The sequence below is a fragment of the Zootoca vivipara genome, chromosome 12, assembly GCF_965207765.1.
Source record: "Zootoca vivipara chromosome 12, rZooViv2.hap1.1, whole genome shotgun sequence".
Lineage (NCBI taxonomy): Eukaryota > Metazoa > Chordata > Lepidosauria > Squamata > Lacertidae > Zootoca > Zootoca vivipara.
Window position 1 is genome coordinate 31,796,272 of NC_142595.1, and position 12,833 is coordinate 31,809,104.

General features: G+C 40.6%; 2 protein-coding genes across 2 annotated transcripts; both read right to left on the reverse strand.

Annotated features, from left to right (window-relative positions):
• Positions 1–879: 879 nt before the first annotated feature.
• LOC118077511 (vomeronasal type-2 receptor 116-like) lies at positions 880–7,692 on the reverse strand. The gene is made up of 5 exons (XM_035101120.3): positions 7,681–7,692; positions 4,522–5,382; positions 4,114–4,341; positions 3,387–3,513; positions 880–1,781 (listed from the first exon to the last, which is right to left on the reverse strand). Exons 1-5 carry the CDS (start codon positions 7,690–7,692, stop codon positions 880–882), a joined length of 2,130 nt encoding a protein of 709 aa, XP_034957011.2.
• Positions 7,693–8,079: 387 nt separating this feature from the next.
• Positions 8,080–9,931, reverse strand: LOC148683941 (vomeronasal type-2 receptor 26-like). Its single transcript, XM_088654665.1, has 2 exons — positions 9,684–9,931; positions 8,080–8,434 (listed from the first exon to the last, which is right to left on the reverse strand). The coding sequence occupies exons 1-2, from the start codon at positions 9,929–9,931 to the stop codon at positions 8,080–8,082; spliced, it is 603 nt and encodes a 200-aa protein (XP_088510791.1).
• Positions 9,932–12,833: the final 2,902 nt, after the last annotated feature.

Genomic DNA, 12,833 nt, shown 5'->3' on the forward strand with positions numbered 1-12,833 from the left:
CTTATACACTTCTTGGGCTCCTTCTCCCCTCCTCAGGAATCCACTCTGTAAGAGTGTGCACGCAAGAGGGTCATAGGTTACAAGTACATATATGGATCTTCCTGTGTCCGGTCCTTCTCATAAACACATGCTGACTCAACAAAGCCTTCAGTAAGACTAGTTTATGCATCAAGCTAGCAACTTCCAGCTTCAGGCTGGAAGTGCATCCACTGATAAGCCTCTCTATGTCTTTTGTTCTGTCTTCCAGACAAGGTCAGCTATTCGGCCTTGATAGCAAGCTGTCTCACTGTTCCTTTTGCTTACATTACACTTTGACACACAGAGAGGCAAAGAGGAAGGCATTTTAAGGAGGAAAGCATACAGTCAGAATTATACAATGCAGGCAATGCAAATGATAGGATCAGATTTAGCTCAATAATATAATTAGCAAGTCTCTCTCCGTGTCTCCGGCAGCTAATGCACCATTCCCTCTGATAAGAGGATCCTTGCCAGGGATGTTTACCTTTTACATTGCCAGGGATGTTTACATTTTACAAGGATGCTCTGTCTTCCTGTCAGTTCTATGCAATGCCTCTCTCTCAAGGCTTTTACATCTTGGGGCCTCTGGCATAGCCGGGGAGGACAATAAGCAGATGGGCAAAGGGTGACGCAGAGTGCAAGGGGTGCTAGAAACAGTTTGGACTGTGAACCAGGCCCTGCTTTGGGATTCCTAGATCAACCTTTACTTGGTTCCCTCTCTGAGCTCATACAGGTATAATACAGGGATATATTCAATATGCAGCAAGGCATAATAAGCTGCGTTCAATTTAAATGGCCATCAATACCCCCTTCAATATGAGGGAATACGGTCTTAAAATAAACAGAGGAACATACAGTCTTTCATTTTCTCCCCCTTATTAGCTGCTCCCTGTTGTTCAGTTCAGGGCTCAGCACAATGATATAGCATTTTGGGGAAAAGATGCAACCCAGTAATCCGGCACTAGAGGACAGGATGGAGAAGATCTCCACAGCCACCATGTATTTTCCTTTGGTGCTCAGGTAAGTTGGAACAAAGGATAACCAAACAGTGCAAAACACCAACATGCTGAAAGTGATGAATTTGGCTTCATTGAAACTGTCAGGTAACTTCCTAGCCAGGAAAGCAACTATGAAGCTGACAATGGCCAGGAAACCCATATAGCCCAAGACACAGTAAAACATGATAGGTGAACCCTCATTACATTCCAGGATGATTTCCCCATCCAATGACTGTGTGTCCACATCTGGGAATGGAGGAGAAACAAATAGCCAAACTGTGCAACTACCAGCTTGAATAGAGAAGCAGGAAAGGACAATTGAATTTGCTAGTCCTTTCCCAACCCATTTTCTCATCCTGGATCCTGGTTTGGTTGCCATGAATGCCAGAACCACAGTGATGGTTTTTGCTAAAACGCTGGAAAGGGCCACAGAGAACACAATGCCAAAAATTGTCTGTCGGAGAAGGCAGGTCACCATTCCAGGCTGTCCAATGAAAAGCAAAGAACAAAGGAAGCAAAGGAGGAGGCTGATGAGGAGGGTGTAAGTGAGGGTCTGATTGTTGGCTTTGACAATGGGAGTCTCGTTGTGCTTCCTAAAAGTCCCCAGTATTAAAACTGTGATCAAAGAGAAAGAAATAATCAAGATAGCTAAGATGATCCCTAAAGTTTCTTTGTAAGTGAGATAGTTTGGGACCCTTGGAATGCACTCAGTTTGGTCCTTATTGGGATACTGATCTTCAGGGCAATTGACACAGGTGTCCATGTCTGAAAAAAGGAAGTAATGTTTTAAGTATTTCAAGATTTTCAAAAACATTTATCAAAAAGAAATAACTTTTGCACAGAGTGAAACACCCCCCCCCCACATTTTGTAATTATTTGACAAACTCTAAGAGAGTCCAGTAATGTCAAAGTATGCATCATTTTGTTTAATCTTGGTTTCACAAAGGTCATGTGGATTATAGTGAAGTGGCACTGTACATAGCTAAGAGTCCACCCCCCTGAAAACTCTTGATCACTATATCATTTTAATGCCATTCTTTCTCAGTCCTTAGTGCATGTGTCACTAGCACAGTCTGAATCCAAGTGACTGGAAAATTATTTTTGGCGAATATAAGAATGAGAATCTAGACTTAACGAAAAAAATCAGAGACTGGGTCTTTTGGATATAAAATACTTTTTTATCTCCAACCATCTATTTAAAGGCTTGATGGGTATAACTCACACTAATAGAAACTTCTTCATTTCCCCAGATTCTTGAGGCCCACCAACTGTGTCCAGAGGAAACAGTGCTTGAGAACACAATATGATGGTGGCTCAGAGATGAAGTAAATGTCCTATCACGCATGACGAGCCATGAAACGAACTAACATACGAAAGCAAATGTATTTGGAAGAAATGCATTTTTGCTGTTATTTAAACAACAAAGAAACAAAGAAACAAACAAGGAAGAGTCATATATCCCATGAGGCCATAGGTTGGGAATGCTGCAGCAAGGAGAAAATAGCTCCTTGACACAACTTGGTCCAACCTTCTCAGCTTAGAGAGGAATGTGAGACACAGTTCTGAATTCAGCCAAGAAGGAGAACCAATGAAAAGCAGGTTTGCCCACAGCCTACACAGATTGCACAAACCATCCCTTGGAATTTTTTTGCTAAATTGTATGTATAGCATTTAAATAATTTTGCTCTTGGTGGCTGCCAGAGACAGGTGTGTTGTGTGCCCGCCCAGTTTTGGGTGGAGTACCTGTTGCTTCAATCAACCCCACCCCCCTTTTCTCTCATGAATATGACCATAGTGATGGATACATGTCCTGGTTATATTGAGATGGGATTCTTGCAATATGGTCTCGTTGGGGCTGCCTTACACACATTCAACAATGTAGAAGCTAGTGCCTTGACCAGAATTTTTTAATGGGAGAATATGTCTGTCCTCTTAAAACAGCTTCACTGTCTTTGGCCATTTCCAGGGCCAAATTCAAATAACTGGGTGGTGAATTTCAACGTCTTTTAACATTGTAGGGACATATTATCAAAATGACTATATAATTCCACATGAATCGATCCATGCATTAAATTCTGCCAGAGAGGATTTTGACTTTTCAGATATGATTGGGTTAGATCCATCTGAATGATCTTTTTTGGTGGGTGTGAAAATCCCTTCCAAGGGAGGCCTGCCTTGCTTCCTCTTGGCGCTTTTTAATGATCTTTTAAGTCTTTTATAAAAAATTTACCCTCACTCTTAAGTTGCACATTTAAACTGCCTTCATACAGTATATGTTCAAGAGATACAAATAATCCAAAGAAATACCCAACCATCTCCAATGTTGCATTCTAGAAATTTGGCCATATGTTTGTTCTTTATGCCACCTACCCTTCTGGTCAGAGATCATCCCTTCTGAGCATGGAGCACAATCATAGCAGCAGAATAACTCTCCTTCCCTCTTTTTTCGGCTGCTGCCAGGATAGCAATGATCATTGCACACAGAAACAGGCAGCACCTACATGGAATTATGCAGGTTAGATAGTCTCATCTTAAGAATAGTTGACTGTTAATAGGATGCAGGAGTAATCCACTGAAAATAAATTCGCCAGTAAATTTCCTTTTGCCACCTATTCAACCCCACGTGGGGTCACAGACTGTAAAAGTAAGCCTGGCTCTAAGAGATTAGACCTTCTTTTCTTCCAAACAACAACAGCTAAAACATTTCACAAAACAAAAAAGAAGTTCTGTGGCATTTTATCAGATTTAAAGCTGGAAAGTAATGAGATATTTAAAAAAGGATAAAAATTGGCTTAAATGATCAAACAACAATACAAGAAGTGTATTATTGGGGAGGCAGGGTTTCCTGGTTCCTTGTTTTAAATATGAATTTAAAGATGAATCTGTGAGGTAAAAGATCTACTGCATGCTTCATCAGGCCTATGGTTCAATACTAATATAGTAGACCAGTTTGACTTTATAAAGCTGCAGTTTGAAGAACTATGGAGAAGGAATTATGATTTTAAAAAGTTTTATCATTCAGCAGCTGAAAATCATTGGGAAAGATGGGTTGCTAAAACTAAACTTACATAGTCAAACATGTGCAGCTATGTCTCACCTGGTTAAAGCTCTGATGCCAGACAATTTGGTCATCATGAATGGTTAACTTGTTGCCTGAAGGAGCCTGAGGATCCAGTTTTCCAACTTTGATTCTAGCCAATGAACCATTGGGTAAAATCACCCAGTTTGTAATATCAAAACCAGCAACTAATTCTCCATTGTCATTAAAATGCACAGTATCTCCAACACAGTTGTTGAAGAAGATACTCCTTAGAAAGCGATGAACCTAGATTGAAAGGCAATATGAACAGAGGGTAACCTAAATCTTGAAATTATTTTGTGTATCACAGTGTATAAACACCATATGTGGTGTCTATAATTTAACATTTCATTTCCATCGATTTGGTTTCATGGGCATTTGCAGAAACAAAGGAGAAAATGTTAAAATGTATTGAGCTGTAATTACCAGCCATGGTTGCATATTCTGAAATCCTTGTTCTTCTCCCTCAGACATTCTTCTATGTTTAGAACTGAATTTGTATATTGCATGTAAAGCATGTGCCACAGCATAGACAGCATTGTAGACATTGTAGCTGTGGCCTGTCATCTTCATTTCAAACAAAACCCCTGAAATTCTGTCCAGCTTTTCCTCCCCAGTGCAGGTTTCATTCTCCTTTCCCTCCTGCCCCTTAGACATTTTTAATGAACAGCTGAATGCCTGTTCCCAGAAGTCCTGGATGAAACCATCTCCTTTGGCCCAGGCAGGTCTTACGATCTGAATGAACTTTTGGAATCCTAAAGGCTCCTTTGAATGAACTGTGAATGATATGGAGCCATGAAATGTTTGAATATCCCAGATCTTCTGAACAGAGAGAGATGCAAAATCCCAGTGGGATGTAATAATCCATACTTTTCCCAGAGGTGGCCATGCCAAGAATGGTGCTAGGAACAGCAATATCCTCAGAACCTGGAAGGATGGAGGTTCTCCATATACAAAGATTACATTGGCTCTTTTCTCAGTTACAGTTACATAAGTTTTCCATTGCTCTAAAATCAAGTTTATCAACTCTTCCACATAGCTCCATTTTGGCAGTCTTACTATGAAGGCATAACAGATGTCATTTTGGGAAAGAATTGGCACCATTGTCTGTAAAAACTGGTCCCCTTTGTCATCATCCACAGCAAAAACACCAACCCATGTCCATCCAAAATGTTGAAGTAATAGCACAACTCCAATGTGTTGGTGGGATTCATTTGGGACCATCTGGTACAAAAATGGGAATAGCATTTTGGAAACTTGTAGTGGCAAGAATGAGCCGTAAGTAAGCTGAAATAAAACGTATAAGCATTTTTCAGAGAATTTAGAGGAGAATGCAAAATCTTAGAAACACTGGGTAGGTGGGGTATGTGTGTGTCCTGTAGCCATGAATTACAATTATTATTAATAATTTTTATTTATTAAATTAATTAATTAATTAATTAAATTTGTATACAGCCCTTCATCTGTAGATCCCAGGGCAGTTCACAACAGAAAAATACAACATACATCATGATAAATAAAATCCCATCTTATTTTATTAATTATTATTATGTGCTCGATTCATTTAAAACAAGAAGTCATTACATAAAATAGCACACTTAGAAGAAGAAATAACCAATAATCTGAAGATAATGAAATGACTGTTGTTTCTATTAAGCATTTATCCTGACTTACTTGAACAAGGCTACACAGTAGTTAGACTATGTCCATTATTTATTGACCATTAGTTCTGATTTGTTAGTAGGGAAGTTACAATAGATTGTGCATTCATTCCAATCTCATCCTGATTTGCTTAGGGGATGGTTTACATGTCATCCATGTAAATGATTTATATGTTCATCCCACACTTTTCAATGACTTTCCCATCACTTTACTAACTGCAAAAAGATCTTTTGTGGTAGTGCAATGGACTCCACTTTAATTGGGCAAATTTAGTCACAGAATGACTGCTGTGGCAGTGTGGCATAGCATAAGATGGAGCTATGGCATAATGGCTGCTACATTTAAAAGGGCGTTAAAAGTGACATAACTACAAAATGGTGCAGACACACAATGTTGGGTGATGTTAGAAGAACCAGCAGCACAATGACTCTTCTTAGTACATTCCCCCCTCCCCCATACACAGTCCCACACTTCATCCTCTTAGATGACAGGTTTCAAGCTTTGGTTCATGGGGTCTTGAAATGACATGAGTCCTCCACCTCCAAATTCCTTTTCTTTTTTGCAGACCACTTGCAATTCCCACAGACCCAGAAGATTTCTGTAAATGTAAAGGTAAAGGACCCCTGGACAGTTAAGTCCAGTCAAAGGTGACTATGGGGTTGCGGCACTCATCTCGCTTTCAGGCCGAAGGAGCTGGTGTTTGTTCACAGACAGCTTTCCAGGTCATGTGGCCAGCATGACTAAACCACTTTTGGCACAATGGAACACCATGACAGAAACCAGAGTGCATGGAAATACCATTTACGTTCCTGCCACAGTGGTACCTATTTATCTACTTGTACTGGCATGCTTTTGAACTGCTAGGTTGGCAGGAGCTGGAACAGAGCTCACTCCGTCACGGGGATTCAAACTGCCTACCTTCTGATCGGCAAGCCCAAGAGGCTCAGTGGTTTAGACCAGGGGTGGCCAACTTCCAGGAGACTGCGATCTACTTGCAGAGTTATAAACTGGAGGTGATCTAGCTTTTTTAAAGAGGGTAAATGCCCCATTTTATTGGGGTTCAAGTCAAAGTGGTGGTTGAGCTATTTTTACAGACCGGAAATGCCCCATTTTATCGCTGCGAAAACTCCGTTCTTCGTTCCACGAAACAGGATAAAAGGCAGGGAGGGGAGAGGGGGCGGGGCAGGTGCTCTTAGACAAAAGCAAAGGAAAAGGACCCCGTGATCGACAGATAACGACAGCAGCCTCCTGGGGATCGACCAGTCGATCCCAATCGACCTGTTGGACATCCCTGGTTTACACCACAGCAGCACCCACGTCCCTCTATATTTCTATATCCTTCCTCTTTCATCCAGCCAATGGGAAGACACATGTGGACACAATGAAACAAAAACAGTTGTAGGGTGCTACAAAAGCACTGAGATAAATATTAGGCAGGGAGTACAAAGTAGGTGGGGAGAAAAGTAAGCCGAACTCTCATGAAACAAGCTAAGGGTTGTTAGACTGTCTGTGTGATGACTTGTGGTTTATTTAACAAACTATTACTTAACTTTGGCTTAGTGTGATACACGAACTAGGTCACTGATTGAATCGGTGGGGTACATTACACATCAAAAAAATCTATGTGTTTACTGTCATTTTGATCAGAGAGAAAAAGTTTGGCTATTATAAAATCTTTGTGTAAAGCCACAACTCATTTGTTGAGGGTTGGGATAGATGTTTTCAGGAAAATATAGGGAAGTATAAATTAAGTACAGTGGTCCCTCGACTTATGAAGTACTCAACTTACGAAATTTCAAGTTACGAATGAAAAAAAATGGCCGCACGCTTACGTTTTTTTCCAACATCCAAAAGGAAAACCGTTGCAGTTTAGATGGGGTTTTGTTTGACTTACGAATTCTAGATGCAGTTTACTCAACTTACGATTTTTTCCATTTCCAATGCATTCCTATGGGAAACCGCTTTTTTCGACTTACAAACTTTTTGACCTACGAATGTGCATTCGGAATGGATTAAATTCGTAAGTCGAGGGACCACTGTAAAGGTTGAAAAATCTTGATAGCTGGATTATTTTATTCCCACAATGTATTATTTATGTATGACAATTACAGAATTTTTATTTTTGGAGGGGGGATTCTTAAACTATACAGGACCAGGGACAGATTCCTGTGACACCCAATTGTAAATCACATTCCAGGTTGATGAGGAGCCATTGATGAATACCCACTATAATTTTCCATTGACTTCTGAATCCACATGATGGCATTGGCATCTAGTCTTTGTATAACCAGTTGGCTAACCAAGATATCATGAGGAATGTCATCAAATTCTTTGCTGAAATCTAAACTGTTGCAAAATCTCCATACCCACATATACATAGCTTACCTGTGGAGTCTTGCAAATTGCTGAAATTATGGCAACGTTGGCAGAGATTTCAGAGATGCATCCTCCAATGAGAGCTATCAGATTGTTCTGCTTGTGACCCCTGAAGTTGGGGACAAACCTATGCTGGGTGGAATGCAGGCTCAGGGTAGCCTTATATGTCATCTTTGCAGTGTAGTAGCTATTGAGGATGCGGAATCCCAGAGAGATATTTGATAGGATACTGGGATTCTCATTGATCTCCTTGACAGCAAATGCTAAGGCCAGGATGTGCTGGTAGTTCTTGGGCACTGAACTGTAAAAAGAGACTGCTGTTTAATGAAGAAGAAGAAGAAGAAGAAGAAGAAGAAGAAGAAGAAGAAGAAGAAGAAGAAGAAGAAGACCAAAGAGCAGCAGCAATAATGAATTTGTACTCATCATTATCATTCACCTGCCCGCTTTTAAAATCAATATTTGGTTAAAACCACAGAATATAATAGAATGGAATAGAAGTTACTGAATTAGTCTGCACACTCTAAAACATCAAAGCAAATTAAGATGAATATAGAACAACACATATACACAAGATAAAATGTTATAGCAAGTGTTTTAAAAGAAAGCTAAAAGTAATACGAAAAAAGTTGAAATAAGCTTATACCCTCAAAATTCAGAATCCCACAGCACTTGATTGGAACAGAGTGCAAATATATTTTCCTGAGTCTGAAAACAATTACAAAAAGAGTGGCTAGCCTACAGATCAAGTCACATATTAATTAGTTCCTAGTCATGGAAAACTTAAGTTGTTTTTCACCTACCAAAACTTAATTTTGTTTCCTACTATGAAAATAAATCTAACATTCAAGAACATTGTGGGGAAGATCTTTCAGTGTCACTGCCCCCCAAATACTATATTTTTTCCAGTAACATTCATATTGTTTCAATCAATACATTCCTATCACTGGGAACTCTGTACTAAGATTCAGTCAAATGAGATATATACAATACTATGAAAGCATTTCAAGAACACATTTGGGCACCTGTACTATAATGCACTTATTACTATAATTGGTTAAAGTTAAAGAAACACATATTATTGCAACACACACACACATTTCCATCCATATGCTATGTTATTAGTGCACATTTGCACATAAAATTATGGACAAGGGGGACCAGATAGTGTTTGCAAATGTGTGACTCATAACCATTACCTTCTTATGGCATAATATTTGGTTCTGGGCCCCTTTCCAGTATGTTGTTAAGTTTCAGCACCATCCCTGATGCTGTCTGTGTGTAATATGGAAATAGAGTGGGCAAACTGCAGGGGTGAAGAAAAATAAAATATTTTTCTAAACCATTCCCCCCCCCAAAAAAAAATCAATAAAAAATTAAACTAAATATTTTTTTAAACCAAGCTCAAATATTCCTGAATGTCACTTTTCTCATGCCAGAAACTAAAAACAACTTAAGCACAGTGCTGCATATTGATGCCCCCCCCCCCAGTTTTAATGGACTGAGCATTTTTCCAAACCAGAGAGAGTTAGAGAAAAGAAATAATGACTTACATGGGTTCATTAATTGCAACCTGTGTAGGCTGTTCCGTGAAAGAAAGATTATTATAGAGGAAGAAGGCTTGAGAAACAATCTCCCCAATGAGAAGGTCTCCTGGCTGGTAAAATTCATGAAGAATAGGGAGAGGATCATCATATATACTGCAATTAATTGAATTTGTCTTGCATACAGTATGACACAGCAGTACAAGCAGCAACACAACCACCAGCATGATCCTGTTGAGAAAACCTTTCTTACACATGTAGAAGTTCCCCGTGTTTTCAACTACAGCATCATATGTAGCTATTACCAGTTTTACTCCAGCCTTCCTTAAATGACCTTGTAGGAAATCTGCGTACCAGTATCCTGGTCTTGTAGTTAATAATGCAATACATTCTGTCCAATGGAATATAAGCTATATTATGGTGAAATGATTATGCAAAAGTATACAGAGCCCTGACTATGCTTATGCCCAGCTCTGAACAATATGAGGATTTCATAACTCCCCGGAACCCCAAATGATGGTGATTGTTTGTCGTGTTAATAGGCTCTTAATGTCCTTTGTGTAAGAGGCTGGAAACCAGTAATTTTGATAATGATAGAGATGATGATCACTTCCTGAGAAGGCCATTGCCCTTAAAAGTTGCATCATGTATTAGGAAGCTGCTAGGAATATTTTATACCTTTGAAATATACACCCTCTCTGAGCGATAAACAGAACAAAGTGGCTCAAAGCATGGTATGACTAGGCTGCTTTTGTTCAGAAGTGAAGTTAAATTTAGCCACTCCCAACTAACAGTGGGGGACGCGGGTGGCACTGTGGTCTAAAGTTTAAACCAATGAGCCTAGGGCTTGCTGATTGGAAGGTCGGCAGTTCGAATCCCTAAGATGGGTTGAGCTCCCGTTGTTTGGTCCCAGCTCCTGCCCACCTAGCAGTTTGAAAGCTCGTCAAAAGTGCAAGTAGATAAATAGGTCAGGGGTCTTCCAGGGGTCATCAGGATTGTAATTCAACTCTCACCATCCTTAGAAAACAGACATAGAGTTGAATGAAAACCCCCACGATTCCTTATTGAATAAGACACAATCACTATACTGTCAGAGTCTTTACTTTATATATAATACTAGCTGGCCCGGCCACGCATTGCTGTGGGTTTTTGTGTTAAACTGACCTTTTTCTGTTAAATTGACCGTCAGAGTCTCCCTTCAGAGTCCCCTCACCTGCCCTGTCCCAAACCTGACTCCCCTACTGTAAGTTTCAAAAATAAGACTCCCCCACCCACGCGTGTTCCTGAAAATGTCCCCATGCCCCACTGCTTTGGCTGACTCAGGGTCCCATGGCTATGTGTTTTCCCCCTCCCTTTGTTGTGCCTCATCCCTGTGAGCCCCCTCTCCCGTTGTTGTGCCTCATATTCTGTTTGTTGTTGCCTGTGGCCTACTGGGTAAAGGTGAGGCCTACTCAGTTTTCCCTGCGGGGCAATGCTGCGGCCTCCTCAGTTTTCCCTGTCCCAACCCACCCCCCACTGTTTTGGCTGACTCAGGGTACTCCCCTCCCATGGCTATGTGTTCCCCCCTCTCTTTGTTGTGCCTCATCCGTGTGCCCCCCCCCCATTGTGAAAGGCCCTATTCTGTTTGTTTTTGCCTGTGGCCTACTGAATGGTGCTGCCTACTCAGTTTTCCCTGCTTGGCAATGCTGCGGCCTATTGAAAAAGCTGGGCCTTGTTGCTGCAAAAGGACTGTTTTCAGTTGGTTGCTGTGGAATTTTGTGATGTCATCTGGCCGTGCAGCTTTGGAGGTGGCAGGGTGCGATCTGCCTTTCTATTGGATGCTGCTGGAGTTTTCAAAGCTTCTGGTAGTGACGTCTAATTTGGGCACCATTTTTTTGTGTGTTTAATCATTATTTTAGATGTGAAAAGTGTGGTTTTTTGAAAAAAAATTAATGCCAGATCCCTCTCTGATGGGCATGGAACGTTGTGGCCAAATTTGTTACATTACGGTTCAACAGTTATGGAGAAAGGCTGTGACCTCCGCATGTGAAATGCCTACATTTATATATATATAGTTGGAGGGAGATGGGGAGCCCTTCCCATTCTGATCGCTATATGAATGTCTAGTTAGAATGGGCATACACATTCCCCTAATAGTGCTTTTCTATGCTGCCATTGGACTGGTTGGAAGCATCATTTTATGCAAACACATATACTACTACTACTACTACTACTACAACAAAACCTTTATTGTCACTACACCACCTGTGTGCAGTGAAATTAAATGAGCCCCCCCCCAACATACACTCAGTCTTGTTTGCACTCTGTGTGCTTGTCGGAAGTAAATTGCACCACTATTTTTTTCCATTCGGCAGCCCAACAGCCCACAGATAAAATCTGTTCTTTAACCTGTTGGTGTGGCTGACTATACTTCTGTATTTCCTGCCCGAAGGTAGGAGATTAAAGAAGTGCTGGCCAGGGTGTGAGTCGTTAACTAGTCAGGTGTGACCTCAACTAGTCAGGTGTGAGAAAAAGATAGAAGGGGGGAAAAGATATTTCATACAATAAGGAGACACATTTCCAACCAGCTCCAAGTCAATTTAATTGCTTTGTTTTCCCAGTAGAAGTCTTCAAATACAGTGGCACCTCTACTTACGAATGTTTCTACTTACAAATGTTTCTGCTTACGAATGGAGCTCCGTCCGGCATCTTGGATGCGGTTTAGATAGGATTTTTTCTACTTATGAATTTTTAGATAGGGTTGCTTCGACTTACAATTTTTTTCTCCCAATGCATTCCTATGGGATCTGACTTACAAATTTTTTCGACTTACGAATATGCATTGAGAACACATTACATTCATAAGTAGAGGTACCACTGTACCCTGTAAATAGAACAAAATGTTTTCTGCATTGTGTCAATTCAGCCAGGAATGACAAAGAGGAGTTGTACTGTGTATCCTCCCCCATGAACCCTGGAGGAAAACAGCATGGCGTCACTATATCGGCAGCATCTTATTTACTTTACATATAGTCATGGAGGAAGGAGGAGAGATCTCATGGACATTTTCCATTCTCATTGGAGCTGCAGCTGTTGCATGCTATCCTATCCTGGCCCTCAAGGTCATTTTCCCTCTTGGGGACTAAGCAAGGTAACAAGCATCAGAGGTCAAGATGTGCA